The sequence below is a fragment of the Capricornis sumatraensis genome, chromosome 4 (assembly GCF_032405125.1).
Source record: "Capricornis sumatraensis isolate serow.1 chromosome 4, serow.2, whole genome shotgun sequence".
Lineage (NCBI taxonomy): Eukaryota > Metazoa > Chordata > Mammalia > Artiodactyla > Bovidae > Capricornis > Capricornis sumatraensis.
In genome coordinates, this window is record NC_091072.1 from 114,730,337 (window position 1) to 114,752,875 (window position 22,539).

A 22,539-nucleotide genomic window follows, 5' to 3' on the forward strand; every position below is an offset into this window, starting at 1 on the left:
GCACTTGTTAAATCCTGAGAGAGAAAATGCCGTGGAAACAGTATTTACCAGTCAGATAGCTTAGGGCTGATATTACAGAATCCAGAAAGTTCCTAAGAGGTTTCAGTTAAACCAGCCACTTGTTTTAGCAAACACTCTTAGATCTGTTGCACCCTAAGACACACAAACAAAATCCTCCAACTTAAGCCCAGATAAATGAAAAAAAAAAGACAATTTATGTTTCTCTTCTTGCTTCCATGTTGGTTTTCAAAATATGGAGGATTGCAGAGCTGTACATTTACTTTAGATTTGGAGAACAAGCGTAGTCTCTTTCACATGAGTAAGATTTTCCGTTTGTTATTGTCGAGTGACACAACCACCTTGTAAACCTTCTCCGTTCTCTGGTTTTTAACTCACCACAGGGCATGACCCCCCTGATGTACGCCTGTGTCCGTGGGGACGAGGCAATGGTTCAGATGCTGCTGGATGCCGGAGCTGACCTGAATGTGGAGGTGAGGGTGCAGAGGGCTGCAGGGCCCCTGGGCCTGGCAGTCCCTGGGGAAGGCAAGCAAGGAGAGGGGGGCTTTCTCTCTCAAGAGCCACCACTGAGGGTTCTCAGTCCAGCAAATAGGTCAGACCAGCTTTTGGATTTCCTCCATCCTGAGGCCCCAGCCCAACCAGACTCCAAGAAGCTGCCTGCAAGCATTTTTCATTTTAAAACAACCCGTGCGGCTGCACAGAGCTCTAACTTTTCCCTTGGCTCAGCAATACCGAGTCTCTGATCCTTCCCACTGCTCCATTCCTCCTGGGATCCGACAGAGAAAGCTCTCCTGAACCACCAGCCCTTCCCACTGCCAAAGACAAAGCTGGTCCACATCCCCTGTGACCCCCAGGTCGTCCACCCTCCCTCACCGAATCCTGATTGGCCCACTTGGTTGGCCTGCTGAAGCCACGGGTCTCAAAGCTAATTGCTGAGCTTCCTCGAGGCCATGTGACATAGTGGAAAGCATGCCCCGACAGGCTGTAGAATTTGATATGTGGGTTCAGATTCTGAAACCGCTGCATCTTAGTAACTTGCTTTTCTGCTTGGGCGAGTGGTTTCACCTTCCTGAGCCACAGTGTTCCCCTTTGTGAAATGGGAGAGTAATCACGCCATCAGAAATAAATATAGAGGAGCATCAGCTTGGAATTCAGTTAATACTGGTGCCCCCCTCAGGGCTTATGACAGGTGAAATTGTACTTCTTATTCTATGCTGTCTTAAGACCCACTCTCACAAAAAAGAAGCATAAGGCAACCGACTTTCTTCTAGCAGTTCCAAGGTTGGGAAGATTGATGGCTTGCTAAAGTCCTAACTCAGCCACTCCAGAAAACTTTTTTTTTAGTTCAAAATTAGAAGCTCTTGTAGTCTTAGTACTGTGCTTAAAAAAAAAATTGCTTTATATTCATATGAGGAAAACAGGCAGTAGGCATGGTTTGGGATCCGAAACCATCTGGGATCTTATAGGTTTTCAAGTATTGGGGGTTTTTGTTCCCTGATATGAATCCCCAAGCACCATGCACATCCCTGCAAGAGCTCCTCAGTTTTGGGTCTCTGGTCCTCTAGCCCATCCCATAGTTCCCAGCTCAAGGTCCTCGCCTAGCCAGTGGTTAGAGAACTCAACTCTTCTGAAAGCAGCAGACGTCACAGTTGTATGGCCCCGGGAATGTTTAGAAGAAAAGCCGTGGGTGGGTGACAGACCATCCTGCAGGACCCTAGCCTGTCCTGTCCACTGTCCTGCAGCCTGTCTCTTGGTCTGCGGTGTTTTGAGGTCCCCATGTGGGAAGACCAATATCAGATTTCTCATTCATGCCCAAGAAAGGTTTGTCCCTAGGTTTCCAGTAGCATGAGCATCCTTGTCAACCAGGAAGCCAGCAGAAGCATGAAATGAGGACAGTGTGGGAGGAGCTGTGACCAGGCAGTGATCTTCCTCCATCAGATGGGAGGTGGTCTTGCTTGACTTGGAAGCTCAAAGCAGACCTCCCCTTGTGTGGGGTTTGCCACTGCCGAGAATTTCCCCTAAAGATGTGGATGTGATGGTGGCGGCCTCACCTGACATCCTGTAGCTCTCAGAAGCCCGCCCTCCCTTAAGCAGGAAGAGCAGACAGGCAGGGGAGCTGGTTCATTGTAGCCACCATTACAATCTCTTCAAGACTCCTTAGAGGCAGTCAGCAGTCACCCATTTAACTCTCTTCTAATGAGCAGCAAAGGAGTTTTTGTTGTGTACAGAGGATATAAAGTCACTACCCTGTATGTCTCCAGCGTTGCCCAAGGTGCTTTCCAGGACATCCTCTGTGCATCTCTAGCCTGCGTGCCCAGCCACAGATAGGTCAGATTTGCTGGTCTAAGTATTTTGAAGGTCACATTTTGAAAATGATTTCAATTTGTTTATAGGTTGTCAGTACTCCTCATAAATATCCATCCGTCCACCCTGAGACCCGCCATTGGACGGCTCTGACCTTTGCTGTGTTGCATGGACATATTCCTGTAGTTCAGGTATTAACGTATTTCCCTATCCACATCTGACCTTTAACTATACCTCTTTCATTACGCAAATCTGTACCTCTCCCGGCATGCCTATTCCCCCAGAGATTCATATTGGTTAATTGCAATGAAATACAGCACATTCATATTATATGAGTGAAAATACTATGTGGAATGATCTATATGGCCTGGCTTTAACCAATATGAACTTATCACATACCTACATGCAGCCTTACACACAGAGTGGCAAACCTACCAAGTTGTTCCCAGTGGCTCAAGGGTGGGGCCTGAGCTATGATTTTGTGGATTTGTTTGTTTTTACTTGTCATAATGTGAACCTAAGACATGGCTGGTGTGAGACCTTAGAAACTTCCCTTAGGTGTGACCCCAGTGTTTGCATAGAGTCTAGAGGTTTCCAACCAGTGGAAAGAAGCAGCCGAGCCACCAAGGGAGTGATTCCAAATGACACCTGCTTGGATCCCACTTATGGAGAATCCCACATAAGAGGTCTAGGGTAGGGTCTTCATGTGTGTCTTCTGAAACAGGTCCCCAAATATGGAGAGATGTCCTCATCCAAGATCCTTTGGGCACATAAGTTGTTTTGCCCTCACCATTTCTGGTTGTTGTAGAGTTGGTGTTCAATGGACAGCCATCCAGTATATTCTAGATTTTAAACTCGGTTCATTCTAGATCTTAAAACTTTACTTCATTGGAAAAAAAGAGATCGGCACCACCCGCCCCCCCCACCCCGGCCCCGACCAGCTCCCTGACCACATCTGGCCCCATAGTGAATGCTGAGTTTCAGGTACATCAGGAACTCCTCTCCTTTTATGTGCTCCAAGCCTCTTAGAATTACACAGAGCAGAAAATAGGATGTCAGGGACCCCTCGGCAATCTTGGAGTTTCATAGGCATCCTTTATTGTTTCCTAGGTCATGGGAATCCTCAACACACATCAAAGGCATGTTTCAGGAGGTTGAGCGTGTGACATGTCACACCAAGAGCTGACTTCTGCCTGTAGAACATCATGACCAGCCCAGTCCTGGTAGAGGAATCTAAGAAAGAAGGGGTTGGAGGGTGGCCTAGTGGATACAAATAACGTCCCTTAATGTGCAGTGGCATCCCCAGCCTTTAAATCAGGAATAAGAGCAGCGGGCAGCCACGCAAAGCCAAAGGGAAGTCAGGTCACCTCTCTGCTGCAGGTGCACACATGACGGAATGCCAAGTAGGCAGCCCCTCCTGACTATGCCCTCAGGTAGTCCTGTGCAGGTAAAACAGGCATTTCCCCCTCATTTACATCAGCAGTGCTGACAGCTCATTCACTGTGAGATCTGGCATGGACAGAATCTCCATTTTTAGGAAGCCAGATATCTTAAAGAATGCACAGAATGGAGTCATACGCAGCAGCACTCCTGGAAGCTCATTCTGCCACTTTATTCACTGATCTTGCTGGCCAGGAGGCTCAGCATTTGCTAAGCTGAGTTTCTAGGATGTTCCAGAAGGGATTCTTGTCCTGGTTGGCCCAGTGATCCCCAAAGTCCTTCAGAACTCTTAAGATTCTATGGTTCTAAGAGACCTCTCTAATACTCTGAGGCTTTTTGTCACTGATCCCCAGAGGAAGTTCTCTAGCAGTGTGGTGCCACGAAATTCTAGCTCAGTGCTTCTAGAAACATTAATGTACATAGAAATCACCTGGAGAGCTTGTTGAAATGCAGATTCTAATCGTTTGTTCTGGGGTGAAGCCTGAGAACCAGCATTTCAAACAAACTCCCCGGGGATGCTGATGCTACTGTCCTTGGGCCACAGTTTGAGCGATTTGAGTGGTCTGAGGCCCTAGGAGATGTGAGGGGCTCTCACTTCACCCTCTGAGGTGCAGTTGCCCTCCCCCTGTGCACGTGGTCATGGACCCAGAGGAGAGCAGGAACATTGGCACCACACTGATTTCCACCAGCTTTTCCTGGCGTGTCCTTTAAACATCTCAATGGCCACTCTTCCTCCACAGCTCCTCCTGGACGCTGGGGCCAAGGTGGAGGGCTCTGTGGAGCACGGCGAGGAGAACTACTCAGAAACGCCCCTCCAGCTCGCAGCCGCCGTAGGTAAGAGTCTCTGATGCTCGTCCCAGCCAAGGGGCTCCAGCACCCTGTCCCTTGATGTGTCTGTGACTGTGTGTTTGCTTGATTCTCTTATCAAACCCCCTTCTCTGGGCTTGCAGGAAATTTTGAACTGGTTAGTTTGCTGTTGGAGCGAGGCGCGGACCCCCTGATAGGAACCATGTACAGGAATGGAATTTCTACCACCCCCCAGGGTGATATGAACTCTTTCAGCCAGGCCGCAGCCCATGGACACAGGTAGGCTAGGATGGGCCATGAGGTCCCAAGTGGTGCTTGTTAAAAATGCAGATTCCCAGGCCTACCCCAGACTCACTGCATCTCTGGATGTGGGGCCCAGAGGCAGTCCAGGCCTGGCCAACTTCACATATTGCACGTCCACGGGTCCTTCCCCAACCGGCTTTCATCTCACAGACGTCACTCTTTGCCAGGGTTGGTCAGAGTTCATCACATCACCTGTCATGACGCAAGAAGAATCCATTTAAAGAATAGTAAAACCTCTCATGTTTGGTTACTTCCCATCTACATTTCCTTCAGAATTTACCCCATCAGATTTTACCACGCATAACCCCAAGCAAAGCAAATTCACCATGGGGGGAGTGCAGGCAGACTTAAAAGGGCAGAGTTCTAGAACCTTCTAGATATTTGGGGAAAGCACTTAGCCCAAGTCATCCTCAAGGAAACGCAGCCAGTCCCACCCCACCATCTCCTCCAGCCTCAACATGTAGTGCCCTGGTCACACCTCTGAAACCACCACTCCAGAGTTGTCCCATCCTTTTGTCCCAAGTTGAGAGGGTTCCCCACATCCCCGCCCCCACCCCGGCACAGCCCTTGCATCTCTGAGTGTCTTCCTCTCTGGGTTTATGATTGACAGGAATGTGTTCCGCAAACTGCTCGCTCAGCCAGAGAAGGAGAAGAGTGATATCCTGTCCCTGGAGGAGATTCTGGCTGAGGGGACTGACCTGGCGGAGACAGCCCCGCCTCCCCTGTGTGCCAGCCGCAACAGCAAGGCCAAACTCAGAGCCCTGAGGGAGGCCATGTATCACAGCGCTGAGCATGGCTACGTGGATGTCACAATTGATATCAGGAGCATAGGTCAGTCTGGGGGCCTTCCACGGCTGGGCACGGTGCCTCCACCCAGCTTCAGGTCACATACCCACATGTGCATGCACACACACACATGCACACATGCACGTGCACACACCCCTGTGCACACACCCCTTGCAGTTCAGGGAACTTCTCATTTGCTGGTTGGAGCACTTCTGGGCTAAGGCCCCACATGGTCCCCATAGACAGCAGCATTCTGCCGGCCCCAGAAACCCACCCTCAGGCCACCCTTCCACGATTCCCAAACCCTGGACCCTGAGTTAGGAATCCGAATCACCTGGGGAGCTTGTCTGAATACAGATTGCCAGGCCCTACACCCAGAGGCTCTGCTGTCGAGGGTCTGGATGGATAAAGGCTGGAAATCTTTATATTTAACAATCATCCCAGGTGGTTCCCAGCGGTTGGAGAATCGCTGCCTGAGAGCACTCAGATCCATGAAGCAGCTGCTGGCGTCAGCTAGGATGAGGGCATCCCGTCCCTAGGGGGGTTCCCCCTACTATAGGAGCAAAGCCATGCCCAAGGAAAACTTGGGTGTCTCTCCCTTGAGCAGGCTAGCCAGGGCCATCTCTTCCATGCATCTGGGGAATGGGCTAGCCCAGCCCTCACCCAGCTAATGGCACCAGCTCCGGCCCAGAAACAGCAGGGCGGAGCAAGGGCTGTAAACACAGGGTGTGGCAGGTCAGGATAGGCTGAGGCCTCCAGTGCTATTCTGGAAGCTTGCCTCTCTCAGAGAGTGGCTGTTGAGTATGGGGGATATTATGCCATTCCCCTGGCAGCCTGTGTAGCTGGATTCTGAAGCTCAAGACTCTGAATGGTGCATTTATAAGCAGGAGCATGTGCCCCAGCCTCACGGTCGGGGGCAGGAGCATGTGCCCCAGCCTCACGGTCAGGGGCAGAAGCGAGTCACAGCCATCAGCTGCTGGAGAGGTTTCTATTAAGGGAGGAAGACCTGATGAAGTGCCTGAAGATGGAAATGTTGTTTTGCACACGGCAGCAGTATCCTCCTGTGTCTTCATAATCAGATGGAAATGCCCACCCTGGCCAGAGCAGCTGACAGTGAGGTCCACTGTGGATTTCACCAGCTCAAAGCTCTGGGCATGGAAGCAGAGGGGATGGGGAAGGAAGAGGTCAGAACTCAGAAGGCTGCAGTCAGCATTACAGTTTCAATACTCTACACAGTGATTACACTTTGTAAACTGTAGTCCCCAATATGGAGAAGGTGATGGCACCCCACTCCAGTACTCTTGCCTGGAGAATCCCGTGGGCGGAGGAGCTGGTGGGCTGCAGTCCATGGGGTCGCGAAGAATCAGACACGACTGAGCGACTTCACTTTCACTTTTCACTTTCATGCATTGGAGAAGGAAATGGCAACCCACTCCAGAGTTCTTGCCTGGAGAATCCCAGGGACGGGGGAGCCTGGTGGGCTGCCGTCTATGGGGTCGCACAGAGTCGGACACGACTGAAGCAACTTAGCAGCGGCAGCAGCCCCTAATAACACAAGGAGCGTGCAGAAATGGATACCCATAGTTAACGGACTCGAATTATGACCTTTAATTTTAACTTCTGCAAGTCTTTGGGAAAGAAGAAACAAAACAGCTCTGACTCTATGCAATGAAAGGCGGTCTCTTGGTCTCATGATCTGGTAATGTCCTCAGGAAAGGCCAGCTTCCACATAGAAACACGCCTTCTCCTCTGGTTGTTGTCTGCCCTCCCCTCCCTCACCCCGCCCTCCCCCTTCCAGGTGTCCCGTGGACCCTGCACACGTGGCTGGAGTCTTTGCGGATCGCCTTCCAGCAGCACCGCAGGCCTCTCATTCAGTGCCTGTTGAAGGAGTTCAAGACCATTCAGGAGGAGGAGTACACGGAGGAGCTGGTCACTCAGGGCCTGCCCCTGATGTTTGAGATCTTGAAAGCCAGCAAGGTACGAGGGCCTCCTGCGGGCAGGGAGCACAGCTGGGGGGTTCTGATCTCAGCGCTCCCGCCCCTTGGGTGGCAACCTTGCAGTCACTGGTCTGGTCCACTGGTCTGGTACCCTGGCTGCTTACAGCTGCTTGTGCGGCCACTCACAAGGCAACTGCTCTGCTGAGCACCTGTTCTGTCCCAGGCACTTGGGCACACGGGACAAAGTAAAGGATACCTTCCGGCCAGGGAACTTGCACAAAAGTGGGGGTGCTACAGCCCAAGCATATCTGAGGTGGCTTGTGAAACAGTGTTAAATTGTGTGGCAGAGGCTCTGAGGAGTGTGGGAAGGTTGGGGGAAGGTGTCACTGAGATGCTGAGATCAGGGCGGGCCTGGACAGACAGTAGGACATAGAACATTGGGAATCCAAGGGGAAGAGGGAAATGAGTGTAGCTGCCTTGGATGCAGACCCCACAGGGGTCCCTGGAAAGCCAGGCCCCGAGAAGGCTTTTCAGGTCTGAGGACAGCACGTGCCTAGCCCTTCAGGCTCACTCCCCATTCTTCAGGGGCCCCTGCATGCCTGTTGACACTTCATTCCCAGCATCGGGAAAACGCTGCAACCCCTGCACAACAGGTCCTTCTAAGACAGTGGAGGCTGTGAGGTGTCAGGGAATTAGGCCTCTGAACCAAAAGGGCTGCATGGATTTCCCTGCCAGAGCGGGGAGGGGAGTATGGAGCAGCCTGCTCTATAGGGTGGGGGGACGGCCCCACAGCAAAGCCCTGGCAACACATCCGGCTGATTTCTGAGCCTCGGAGCACCTGGCCCAGAGTCCAGTGTGGGTCCCATCAGTTATTCTCATTAGCACCAGAGACTTCGGGGCCCCTGTGGGCTGGATATATGCCTAATGTCAAGCCCCACTTAGACCCAGAATGGGAGCAGGTGTGCCAGGCCTCAGGTAATGAGCCTCAGCGATTCCACAAAGAGCAGAACCCACTGGAAGCATTTCAAAACCAAACTCTCCCTCAGCCCTCACCCATCCCCCCAGCTTGAAAAGAAATAAATAGATAAGCCCTGAAATTACCTAAGAGACCACCTTAGTGAAAAACGTTGCTGGGTCTGTTCCCAGAGTCTGGTGTTGTAATTGGTTTTTGGTTTGTTTGTTTTTTTTTCCTTCTATGGGCTGTAATGGGAATTCCAGAAATTACTAAGACATGCTGTGTATTAAGGAAACCTAATCTATGGATTTTTTAAGTAAATTTATTTTGAAGTATGGCATACATCAGAAAAGTGCCCAAGTCATAGCTGTGGAGTCTAATGAATTTTCACAGGGCAAACTTACTCGTGTGATCAGCATCCAGACCAAGAAACAGAACCTTGCTAGCATTCCTGCAGGTGCCTTGGGTCCCACTGAACCACTAATCACCCCCCTAAAGAGCACCCAACAGCAGCTGATAGCAGTAGCTAGAGGCCTAAAAGCAAGGGGGGAGGGGCCTTTGGCAGGAGATGTGGACCAGAGCAGGCTTCCCTGGTGGCCCTGGTGGTAAAGAACCTGCCTGCCAGTGCAAGAGACTTAAGAGACGTGGGTTCAGTTCCTGGGTTGGGAAGATTCCCTGGAGGAGGGCATGACAACCCACTCCAGTATTCTTGCCTGGAGATTCCCACGGACAAAAGAGCCCAGCAGGCTACAATCCGTGGGGTCACACGGAGCTGGACACGACTGAAGTGACCTAACCCACACCCATGCACGTGTACTAGAGCCTGCTCCGTCCAGCTGTCCTGATCTTGGAGGGGAGGGGGAGGCAGGGATGGGGCAGGAGCACTCACGGTCAGGAGACAGCAGTCTGGGAAAAGGCACATTCAAGAGTCAGGTCTGCCCTGTATGACCAACAGGAAAGCCCATCTATGTCTGTAACATATATATGTGAGTGTCCATATTAAATAGGTGGCTCAGTTGTAAAGAGTCCACCGGTCAGTGCAGGAGATGCAGGTTCGATCCTTGGGTCGCAAAGATCCCCTAGAGAAGGAAATGGTAACCCACTCCAGCATTCTTCCTGGGATAATCCCACAGACAGAAGAGCCTGGCAAACTACAGTCCATGAGATCACAGAGTCAGACATGACTGAGTACATATGCACGACAAGGGTGTCCATAGCAGTGTTTCCTGTGATAGGAAAAAAATGGGAACACCTCCAATACCCATTAATGTAGAATGGGCAAATAAATTGTATGTTCACAGCGTGCATGTGTGCTAAGTCGTTTCAGCCGTGTCTGACTCTTTACACACCTATGGACTGTAGTCCGCCAGGCTTCTCTGTTCTTGGGATTCTGCAGGCAAGGATGCTGGAGTGGGTTGCCATGCCCTCCTCCAGTATATTCACTTCATGAAATAATAAACAAAAATGGGTGTTTTTTAAAGTCAGGTTTTCTCTAACGGGGGAGAGGTGGGAATGGGGGTGGTCAATGACAACCCCTACTGGTGAATTGTGGTATTTTTTTAACACCAAAAACATTTCACACTGAGGTATAACCAATTAACAATGTGATAGTTTCAGGTGAATAGCGAAGGGACTCAGCCATACGTGTACATGTATCCATTATCCCCCAAACCTCCCTCCCATCCAGGCTGCCACATTACATTGAGCAGAATTCCATATGCTATACAATAGGTCTTTGTTGGTTATCCATTTTAAATCTAGCGGTGTGTACATGACCTTCCCAAAACAGAAGCAACCTAAATGTCCATTGACAGACGAATAAAGACGTGGTACATATATACAATGGAATATTATTCAGCCATTAAAAAGAGTGAAATAATGCCATTTGTGGCAACATGGATGGACCTAGAGAGTGCCATAGTGAATGAAGTAACTCAGAGAAGGAGAAATACCATATTACATCCCTTGCATGTGGACTCTAAGAAGAAATTACAACTGACAAAACAGAAGGAGACTCACAGACTTAGTTAGGGACTTTGGGAGATGTGGTATTAATACTGACTCAGTTCAGTTCAGTCGATCAGTCATGTCTAGCACTTTGCGACCCCATGAACTGCAGCACGCCAGGCTTCCCTGTCCATCACCAACTCCTGGAGCCTACTCAAACTCATGTCCATCAAGTCAGTGATGCCATCCAACCATCTCATCCTCCATCATCCCCTTCTCCTCCTGCCTTCAGTCTTTCCCAGCATCAGGGTCTTTTCCAGTGATTCAGTTCTTTGCATCAAGTGGTCAAAGTATTGGAGCTTCAGCATCAGTCCTTCCAATGAATATTTAGGACTGATTTCCTTTACAATTGACTGGTTTGATCTCCTTGCAGTCCAAGGGACTCTCAAGAGTCTTCTCCAACACCACAGTTCTACAGAGGGCAAAAAAGAGGTGATCAGTTTCTGGTGGCTACAGGGTGAAGTCAAGCATTCTCCAAGCACAGTGATATTCCTGTGGTCAGAAGTCTGGAGAGAGATGATGGCAGACAGTAGAGAAAGTGCTGCAAAGCTCTGCCCTCAGAAAGTATCCTCTTGGAAGGCATGAGTAGCAATGCATCGTTCCTGCTCTCTCCACTAACAAATTCCTGTTCAGATCATGTCTGCTGCTCTGTGTGAACAAACATCTGGTTCTATCAGAGTAGTGAACAAGAATGTAGAATTCCTGTAAATATTAATAAATCCACTTTGCAGTCAACTCAGAGAATCATAGCCATCCTGTCAAGTGAAGCGAATGCTTTCTCCCCATCTTTGATGCGTGCTTGGTCAGATATTACTTGACATCTGGTTGCAGATGTGCTTTTTTGCTCCCACTTCTATTCATTTATTTATTTGGCTGCACCAGGTCTTAGTGGCTGCACACAGGATCTTCGATCTTCATTGTGGCATATGGGATCTACTTCCCTGACCAGGGATCAACCAGGGGACCCCTGCACTGGGAGCTTGGAGTCTTAGCCACTGGACCACCAGGGAAGTGCCATCCCCACTTCTAAATTTTATCTTTAAATATCTAAAGAATTCAGTTTCTCTAGATTTCCCTAGGAGTAGAACAATGCAGTCATTGTTTAAAAATAGGTCTGTTTAAAGAGAGCTTCTGGCCATTTATACATACATACATAAATTTATACATACATAATTCTTCTGGACATTTATCCATTCCACAGTCGTGAGTGCCCACTAGTCTACAGAAGTGGTGGGATGTTCTTTACCCTCCTGGAGCTTACTGTGTCCAGGGAAGGGGCAGACCCACAGTAAGCCAGGACATAAATCAGCAAAAGAGGGTGAGAGCAAGATAAACGCTATGAAAAAAAAAAAAATGATCTTGGACAACGATGTAGTCTCTGGGGGGTGGGGCAGGCAAGGTCTACTCTAGACAGGATGATAAGAAAAGTCTCCCAGAGGAGGTAGTGTATGAACAACCACCTAAGTGAGGAAGAGCTGCCAGCCACACACAGGCCTGGAGCAAAAGCATTCCACTCGGGGATTGGGAACCTGGAGGAGCAAAGTTTCTGGTGGGAATGTGCTTGATGTGCTAGAGAACCTGCAAGTGGAGGGACACAGGAGGAAGTATGAGAGGTGAAGTCAGACTGCATGGGGCCTTTCTCCAGGGTGCACGTTTGGGGTTTTCCTCCACGTGCACTGAACAGAACACCACTGGGGACTTTCGCCAAGGGCGAGATGTGGGCTATGCAGCTGTATTTTTCTCCTTGTGACTTGTACACTTTTTAAGTTTTATTTCCCTACTTTTTAAAAATTTACCTTTTTAAATTAAACTTTTTATTTTGAGACAGTTGCAGATTCTCCTGCAGTTGTAAGAAAACATACAGAGAGATTACTTTGCTTCCCCCACTGACAGTATCTTGCAAAATGACAGTTAAATGTCACAGCCAAGATACTGACATGGTACTGTCATCATGCAGAAAATTTCCATCGCCCTAAGGCTCCCTCGCATTGCTTTTTTTTTTTTTCTTTTTTTTTTCCGGCTTGGGGATCTTAGTTCCCTGACCAGGAATCAAGCCCAGGCCCCTTGCAGTGGAAGCACAGAGTCTTAACCACTGGACTGCCAAGGAAGTCCTTTTTTCTTTCTTTTTTTTCATGTTACTCTTTTAAAGCTACCCTCATATCCTTCTGCCCGGACTCCCTCTTTACGCTCTGGTAACCACTAATCTGGTCTCCATTTCTCTAATCTTGTCATTTCAAGAATGTGATTTAAATGGAATCATACAGTAGGAAACTTTAGGATTGGATTTTTCTCGCTCAGGATAATTCTCTGAAGGTTCGTCCAGGTCACTGCATGTGTTGATAGTTTGTTTCTCCCTGTCCCTGCCTAGTACTCTATGGTATGGACCAATCGCAGTTTAGTAACCACTCACTCATTGAAGGACATCCGATTTGTTTCCAGTTTTGAGCTATTACAAATAAAGCTACTATAACATTCCAGCACAGGTGTTTGATGTGAATATGTCTTCATTTCTCTGGGATAAATGCTCAGGAGTGCAATTGCTGGGTTGTATGGTAGTTGCATATTTAGTTTCTAAAGATGCTGCTAAACTGTTTTTGAGACAGGCTGCACCATTTTACATTCCCACCAGCAAAATATGAGTAATGAAATTTCTCCACATTCTCACTGTTTGGTGCTATTGCTATCTTTTTATTTTAGCCATTCTGATCGATGTGTAAGTGGTATCTCATTGTGGTTTTAATTTGCATTTCCCTAAATGGCTAATGATGTTGAACATATTTTCATGTGTTTTTTTGCCATCTGTATATGCTCTTCAGTGAAATGTCTGTGTCCTTTGCCTGTGTTCTAATTAAACTGGTTTTTCACTGTTGAATGTTGAGAGTTCTTTGTAAATTCTAGAAAATAGTCTCTTGTCAGATATATGGCTTGCAAATACTTTCTTTCTCCCACTCAGTAGCTTATCTTTTTATCCTCTTAACAGGGTCTTTCATAGAGCTTTTAATTTTAAGGAAGTCCAATTTTAGTTTTTCCCTTTGTGGAGATTCTGCTTTTGGTATCAAGTATCAGAATGCTTTGTTGTTGTTCAGTTGCTAAGTTATGTCTGACTCTGCGACCCCATGGACTGCAATGCGCCAGGCTTCTCTGTCCTTCACTAACTCCCAGAGCTTGCTCATACTCATGTCCATTGGAGTCAGTGAGTCCATCCAACCATCTCATCCTCTGTCGCCCCCTTCTCCTCCTACCCTCAATCTCTCCCAGCATGAGGATCTTTTCCAATGGGTCAGCTCTTCTCATCAGGTAACCAAAGTATTGGAGCTTCAGCATCAGTCCTTCCAATGAATATTCAGGGTTGATTTCCTTTAGGATTGACTGATTTGATCTCCTTGCTGTCCAAGGGACTCTCAAGAGTCTTCTCCGGCACCACAATTCAAAAACATCAATTCTTTGGCTCTCAGCCTTCTTCATGGTCCAACTCTCACATCCATACATGACTACTGGAAAAACCATAGCTTTAACTATATGTACTTTTGTAAGCAAAGTGATGTCTCTGCTTTTTAATATACTGTCGAGATTTGTCATAGCTTTTCTTCCAAGGAGCAAGCATCTTTTTAATTTTGTGGCTGTAGTCACCATCTGCAGTGATTTTGGAGCCCAAGAAAATAAAATATCTCACTGCCTTCATTGTTTCTTCATCTATTTGCCATGAAGTGATGGGACTGGACGCCATGATCTTCGTTTTTTGAATGTTGAGTTTTAAGCCAGCTTTTTCACTCTCCTCTTTCACCCTCATCAAGAGGCTCTTTAGTTCCTCTTCATTTTCTGCCATAAGGGTGGCATCATCTGCAGCTACAAGGTTGTTGATATTTCTCCCAGCAATCTAGATTCCAACTTGTGATTCATCCAGCTGCTTTGCCTAGCCCAAATCTTGAAGGTCTCCTCCTCATTTTTTTTCTAGAAGCTTTATAGTTTCATGTTTTACATTTAAGTCTGTGATTCATTTCATCTTGAGTTAATTTTTGAATGAGGTGTGGGACTTTGATCAACGTTGCTGTTTCGTTTTTACTTTGCCAGTGGATGTTCACTTGCTCCAGCATCTTTGTTGAAAAGACTCTTTCATCAAATTACTTTTACAACTTTGTCAAGTCAGTTGGGCATATTTGTGTGGGTCTGTTCCTGGGATTTCTGTTCTGTTCCATTGATCTGTGTGTCTGTCCACCATTACCACAGCTTTTTTTTTTTTTTGATCCATGCCGTGGCATGCATGTGGCATGCTGTAGCTTAGTTCCCAGACCAGGGATCAAACCCGTGCCCCCTGCAGTAGAAGCTCAGAGTCTTTACCACTGGGCTGTCGGGGAAATCCCCACACATGATCTTGATTACTGTAGCTAAAAAATAAATCTTGAAATTGGGTAAATTGTTTCCTCCCGTGTTATTCTTTTACCAAATGAATTCATATTCTTTGCCTTCTATATAAATTTTAGAACAAATTAGTTAGTTTGTGTCTTCTCTCTCTGCTGCTCCTCTGTCTTAAATTAGCTTTATTATTTGCTTCTTTGGGTTTTTCTCTTTTTTATTTTATTTTTTTCCCAGATCTTTTAGATGGAAGCTTGAGACTATTCCTTTTTTTCTTTAATGTACATTTGATATTATACGTATCTTTCTCAGCACTGCTCTGTGTACCATGGAATTTGATATGTTTTATTCTCATTTTCATTCAGTTCAGCATGTTTTTTATTTCCCTTGGAACTTCCTCTTTGACTTATGAATTATTTAGAAATGTGTTATTTAGTTTCCAATTATTTGGAGATTTTTCTCTTATCTTTCTGTTATTGATTCCTAGGTTGATTCCATTGTGGTCAGAGAACATTCTGCATTATTTCAGTCCTCTGAAAATTTTGAGGCTGGTTTTATGGACCAGGATATAGTCTATCTAGGTATATGCTTCACGGCACTTAAAAAGACTGGGTTTGGGAATTCCCTGGTGGTCCAGTGGTTAGGATTTGGTGCTTTCACTGTTGTGGGCGTCAGATCCCTGGTCAAGGAACTTAAATCCCAAAAGCTGTGCAGCATGGCCAAAGGAAAAAGGACTGTTTTCTGCCCTTGTTGAGTGGAGTGTTCTGTAACTGTTGATAAGACCCTGTTGGTTGATGATGATGGTAAGTTCTTCCATATCCTACAGATTTTCTGTCTCATTATTTATTCTATCAGTTGAGAGAGGAATAATAAAATCTCCAACCGTGATTGTGGATTTGTCTGTTTCTTCTTTTGGTTCTATCAATTTTTGATTCACATATTTTGCAGATCTGTTGTTCAGTGCATACACAGTTAGGACTGCAACATCTTCTCGGTAAATTAACCCGTTTATCATTTTATAATGCCCTTCTCTCTTCTGCTAGTTTTTTTGCTCTGAAATATACATTCTGTAATATTAATATAGCCTCTCCTGCTTTCCTTTGATTAATGTTCATGTGATATATATTTTTTTCATCCTCTACTCTCAACTTCCCTGTTTTATTAGATTTGAAGTGACTTTCTTATAACAAGCATATAGTTGGGGTTTTCATCCACTCTGCCAATCTCTTTTAATTGGTATATTGAGACCTTTTATATTCAGTTATCGCTACTTTAGGGCTTATGTCTGCCATCTTACTTTTTGTTTTCTGTTTGGTCTCTCTGTCTTTCCTTTTTCTGCCTTCCTGTGGACTACCTGAACATTTTAAAATTCCGTGCTGCCCTGGAGGCTTGAGCCTTGTGGCCCTTTGAGCTAAAGGCTCCAAGTTTAAATGTGTCACTCAGAGGAGAGTGTCCCCATCTGTCCCAGCACAGCCACCCCACCCTCTCCTGCTCCAGAAAAGAGTGAGCCTCAAGCTTGGTTAATTCCATCTGCTGTCTTCAGGTTTGGGTCCAGAGTTAACCAAATCCATAGATTAACCCAGTTCACTGCCTGAAACTGACCATCTCACCCCACCAGAGCTATTAACTGAAACTAATGACAGCATGCCAGGGAAGCAAAGGGAATTATCCCAACAACCTCACTGCTTGGAGGAGGCACAGAGAAGCATGCATAGCAGACACCTTGACAAACAGATAGGTTCAAAGACACAGTGATGAGTCTTCTCTGAAGGCTCTTGTCTCTGAGAGAGAAGCAGCCAGAAAGTCTTGGAAACAGCAGCGTCTTTGGTGCTGGCATCACCATCGTCCCTCACACAGTGCCCATCCCTCAGGACCTAGCCAGTACCTGGCACTCAGCAGATGCTCAGTGAATATTTGAAGAAAGAATTTATGAATGGGTGAATCCATGGCTTAGTGCATGGGGGAAGGGGTACATTTGTGAAACCTTTAGGGGATGAATAAGCCAAGCCTACAGAACTGTTGATGAACTGTCTTCTTTCCCTTTCTTTCCTGAACGTATAGTGCTTTCATCATTTCCCTATTTCCTCACTGGAGCAGATTTTTTTAATAGTCTACTTCATTTTTGGAATGACTTTAGATTTACAGGGAAATTGAGAAGATAGCACAGAGAGTTCCATAGAAGTCCTCACCTGCTTCCTATTATTAACATCCTGTGTTAGTGTGGTGTATTCATTACAACAGTGAACCAACATGGATTTGTTATTGTTAGCTGAGTGTTCGTCTCTCAGCAGTGTCTGACTCTTCCCCACGGACTATAGACCTCCAGGCTCCTCTGTCCATGGAGTTTTCCAGGCAAGAATACTGGAGTGGGTTGCCATTCCCTTCTCCAATTGTTAGCTAAATCCCATACTTTATTGCTATTTTCTCTGTATCCAGTGTCTTTTTCTGCTCTGGGATCCCATCCAGGACACTGTGTTACATTTAGTTGTCATACCTCTTTAGGCTACTCTTGGCTGAGACAGTATCCCAGCCTTTCCTTGTTTTTTTTCTTGTGTGTGTTGGTTTTTAAAGATTTTTTAATGTGGCTAATTTAAGTCTCTATTGGATTTGTTACAACATTGCTTCTGTTTTATATTTTGGTTTTTTGGCCCTAAGCCATGTGGGAATCTCAGCTCCCTGACCAGGGATCGAACCTGCACCCCCTGCACGGGAAGGTGAAATCTTCACCACTGGGCCTCCAGGGAAGTTCCAGACTTTCCTTGTTTTCGATGACCTGTTTTTGGGAAGTGTTGGTCACTATTTTATAGGCTGCCCCTCTAGTGGAATAGGCATTGATTGTCTCATGATTTCGACTGAGGTCATGGGTTTGGGGAGGATGACCTCAGAGGTAAAGTGCCTTTCTTCTCACATCAAGTGTACGTGTTATCAGTGTGACGCATCACTGGAGATGATGAGCTTGATCACCTGGCTGACGCTGTGTTTGCCAAATTTCTCCACTGCAAACTTACTCTCCCCTTCCTCTCACCTTCCAGACTGTGCTGTTTGGGATTAAATCACTATGTGCAGCCCTGACATCGGAGTGGGGAGCTATGTGCCTCCTAGATAATTTCTAAGTGTTTGAGGATTGTCCCTTCAGAACAAGCAGCCCTTGTCTTTACTTTCTCGGGTGATACAACACATATTGAAGTGAAGAAGCAAGGGCAAGCTGTGAGGTCCTGGAGAGATGGGATCTTGCTTTGTTGCCCCTAATACGGCTCCTTTCACAGTGCAGGTCACCTCTTAAGATGCTAAATAAGTACCTATTGAATTGAATTAAACAACCACCACCACTACCAAAAAAAAAAAAAAAAAATGTCCCTATGAAGGGCCCGGTTGCTCAGGCTTCTCTCTTTTTTTAAATATTTTTCCTTATTTATTCATTTATTTATTTTTGGCTGTGCTGGGTCTTCACTGTGGCTCACAAGCTTTCTCTAGTTGTGGATAGAGTGGGGGGGCTATTCTCTAGTTGCAGGGCCTGGGCTTCTCATTGCAGTGACTTCTTTGTTGTGGAGCACAGGCTCTAGGCTTCTGGGTCCAGTAGTTGTGGGACACAGACTTAGTCGCCCTGTAGCATGTGGGATCTTAGTTCCCAGACCAGGGATTTAACCTGTGTCCCCTGCATTGGCAGGTGGATTCTTAACCTCTGGGGCACCAGGGAAGCCCCCAGGCTTCTCCTAATGGTCATCAAGTCCAAGAAGGGCATCTTCACTCCTTCCCAGAGTTGATGAAACAGGGGCTGACTCACCAGCAAGGCTCCTGAGACAACCCTGGGCACAAGTAGTGAGTCCAGCATCATTCGTCAACACAGTTTGCACAGAGCATTTTGCAGGTCACCGTCTCATCTTTCACGTGACATGCAAGTACTCACTGGGCATCCCTAATGTGTTGGACCCCCTGGGGCCATAGGGATGACAAAATAGAGTCCACCTGGGGCAAACGCTGGTCAAACTATATTAGTTTCCACTGCCACAATAACAGTGACTATGATTTAGAGGCTGAAGACAACACCCGTTTACCATCTTGTGGTTTCCACTGGTCAGAAGTCCAGGCACAGGGTCTCAGCTAGGCTCTCTGTTTAGGGTCTCACAAGACCAATATCAAGGTGTCAGCAGCTGGGTTCCTTCCTAGACACTCAGCAAGAATCCACTTGCAACCTCATTCAGGTTTTGGTGGGATTCAGTTCCTCTTGGTTGCATTTCTTTGTTGAGGGTCAGCTAGGGGGTCATATTTTTTCCCAGTGTCAGGGCCTGCATTCCCTCTCAAGCTTACCATGTGGCCCCTGCCGTCTTCAAGCAACAGTTCATCAAGTCCTTCTCAGGCTTCCAGTCCCTCTGACTTCCTCTTCTCCTCCATCCCTTCTGAATTTTTCATACGTTTTAAATGCTTACGTGATTACACTGCGCCCACACAGATAATACAAAGTAATCTCCCTCTTTTAAGGGCAACTACTTAGTGACCTTAATTACTCCTGCCAAGTCCCTTTTGCCCGGAAAGAGAACAGATTGACGGACATGGTATCTCTTGATGTTCCTAGTCCCAGGGGCTAGGGCATACAATCTTCTAGGGCAGTGGTTCCCAGCCATTTTTGGCACCAGGAACCGGTTTTGTGGGAGACAATTTTTCCATGGACTGGGGAGTGGGAGGGAATGTTTCAGGATGATTCGAGCACATTACATTTATTGTGCACTTCATTTCTATTACATTAGCTCCACCTCAGATCATCAGTTATTAGACCCCGGAGGTGGGCGATTAGGGACCACAATTTTGCCTACCACCTGATGCTTCTCCAACATCAGTGTGCGTGGGAGTCACCTGCAGAGCATGTTAATGAGGATCTGATCCAGTGGGGCTAGGGTGAGAGTCTGCGTTTCTCAAGAGCTTGCAGGCAGTACTGCTGCTGCATGCTGGTCAGTGAAGCATATTTCTGTGATGAGGCTTTGCTGCTGTTTAGTCACTAAGTTGTGTCCAACTCTTTGCAACCCCATGGACTATAACCTTCCAGGCTTCTCTGTCCATGGGATTGTCCAGACAAGAACGCTGGAGTGGGTTGCCATTTCCTTCTCCAGGGGATCTTCCCAACCCAAGGGTTACATCCAAGTCTCCTGTGTCCCCTGTATTGGCAGGCAGATTCTTTACCACTGAGCCACCAGGGAAGCCCATGACCAGGCTTTAAACCAGAGGAAATTTACAGTTACCAGCTGAGGTCAAACCTAAGACAGAATATCAGGACATTAAACTTGTGGTTCTCAAACATAAGGGGCATTAGAATCAGCAGAAAACTTGCTAAAATACTGATTGCTGGGCCCCACGCCAGTGTTTCTGAGTCAGAGGTATGAGATGGGATCTGAGGGCATGCATTTCTAACAAGCTCAGGCGGTCTGCAGACCACACTTTGAGAACCACCGCTGGAACCATGAGCCAGTTGCTTTGTGAGGGTTAAGTGAGAGGAGCAGGTAACACCTTCTGTCAGAAGGCCTTCATCTTTGAAAGCAGAATCCCTTTTTCTATCCGACATGATTGCCTCCTCTTGGGCACTTCTGTGCACCCCATCTGAGGTAACATGGTGTCTCGTAGGATCAAAGGGTTGGATTTCTTTTCATTTGTTGAGCTGCAATCCCTCTCTTTCAGGAACACAGTGAAGCAGATTCAAGCATAGGTTGAACTGATAACATCATTAGTAGTCCCAAACCTATCTTTTTAAAATCAAAATAGTATTTATTGCATTTATGTACAAAGCAACCCTTGTTTATTGTAAAAGGATATATATGTGTATGTACATATATATATACATATGTATATATATGTATATGTATACATATATATGTAAAAGAAGAAAACATCATCATCCCACCCAAAGGTAGCTGCTCTATTCTCCAGGCCTTTTTCTATACCTGTCAATCCAAATATATATGTAGGCTTTTATTTCCAAAACTACATGGTACAAACTGTGTTGTAACCTACTTTTCTTAATATATTGTAAATATCAAGCTATCTACTCACTGTTTTTAGCCCCTGGTTTCAACCCCGTTCACCCAATAAAAAGCATCCAAAAAATGCTCTGATTCCTGGCTTCCCTCCTGCACACCTGCAGTTGGAGGGAGATTAATGGACCAGCTTGGGCCCCAGTGGGACAGGAGGGAAGGACATGAAGGATGGAGGTTGATCACAAACAGGCTCCCAGAGTACTGGAACAGCCATAGTTTTGCATCGCAGAAGTATTCCTCCAAAACGCACACGTACTTTTTTAGGAGAAAGTGATTCAGCTGAGCACTTCTGGATCCAGAAATGCCTCAGCACCAGAATCAAGTGCACAGGAAAGCTAAATCAGGAGCATTTGTGTCTTGGTGGTGGAGAGTGCGGACACAGGACATGAAGGGCTTCCTGCTGCCATTTTTAGGCTAATTAGCTGCTACCGGAGAGGGCAATGGCACCCCACTCCAGTACTCTTGCCTGGAAAATCCCATGGACAGAGGAGCCTGGTGGGCTGCAGTCCATGGGGTCGCGAAGAGTTGGACATGACTGAAGCAACTTTGCAGCAGCAGCAGCAATGGCTACAAGAATTTTTGAGCATTGATAAATGTGTGCTTATGGTAAAAACGTATTTTCCATCCTGTGAGTTGCAAAACTTGCTTTCCAATGAATAGTAAAGAAATTATTAGATATTTAAGTTGATTTCATGTCCTGGATATTGTAAATAGTGCTGCAGTAAACACTGGGGCAAAGGTGTCCTTCTGCATTATGGTTTTTCACTGGGTATATACCCTAAGATCATGGCCTCTGGTTCCATCACTTCATGGGAAATAGATGGGGAAACAATGGAAACAGTGTCTGTCAGACTTCATTTTGGGGGGCTTCAAAATCACTGCAGATGGTGATTGTAGCCATGAAATTAAAAGACGCTTACTCCTTGGAAGGAAAGTTAGATAGCATATTCAACCAACCTAGATAGCATATTCAAAAGCAGAGACATTACTTTGCCAACAATGACCCATCTAGTCAAGGCTATGGTTTTTCCAGTGGTCATGTATGGATGTGAGAGTTGGACTGTGAAGAAAGCTGAGTGCCAAAGAATTGATGCTTTTGAACTGTGGTGTTGGAGAAGACTCTTGAGAGTCCCTTGGACTGCAAGGAGATCAAATCAGTCCATTCTAAAGGAGATCCAACCAGTCCTCCTAAAGGAGATGAGATCAGTCATTGGAAGGACTGATGCTAAAGTTGAAACTACAATACTTTGGCGACCTCATGCAAACAGTTGACTCATTGGAAAAGACTCTGATGCTGAGAGGGATTGGGGGCAGGAGGAGAAGGGGACGACAGAGGATGAGATGGTTGGATGCTGTCACCAGCTCGATGGACATGGGTTTGGGTGAACTCCGAGAGTTGGTGATGGACAGGGAGGCCTGGCATGCTGTGGTTCATGGGGTCGCAAAGAGTCGGACACAACTGAGTGACTGGACTGAACTGAACTAATACCCAGTAGTGGGATTGCTGTCCAACGACAGATGAATGGTTAAAGAAGTTGTGGTATATATACGCAATGGAATATTACCCAGCCACTGAAAGGAATGAAATAAGGTCATTTTTAGAGAT

The 22,539-nt window shown here is 46.6% G+C and overlaps 1 protein-coding gene across 3 annotated transcripts in view; it reads left to right on the forward strand.

Annotated features, from left to right (window-relative positions):
- Positions 1-22,539, forward strand: part of ABTB3 (ankyrin repeat and BTB domain containing 3) — a 320,838-nt gene that overhangs the window by 273,221 nt on the left and 25,078 nt on the right. For 2 of the 3 annotated variants that reach the window (XM_068970684.1, XM_068970687.1), the window contains 6 exons: positions 402-491; positions 2,412-2,513; positions 4,503-4,596; positions 4,713-4,848; positions 5,483-5,703; positions 7,457-7,635. In XM_068970684.1, coding sequence (XP_068826785.1) covers positions 402-491; positions 2,412-2,513; positions 4,503-4,596; positions 4,713-4,848; positions 5,483-5,703; positions 7,457-7,635 — 822 coding nt within the window. The remainder of the gene's footprint in view (positions 1-401; positions 492-2,411; positions 2,514-4,502; positions 4,597-4,712; positions 4,849-5,482; positions 5,704-7,456; positions 7,636-22,539) is intronic. The other variant, XM_068970685.1, reaches the window with a different exon arrangement.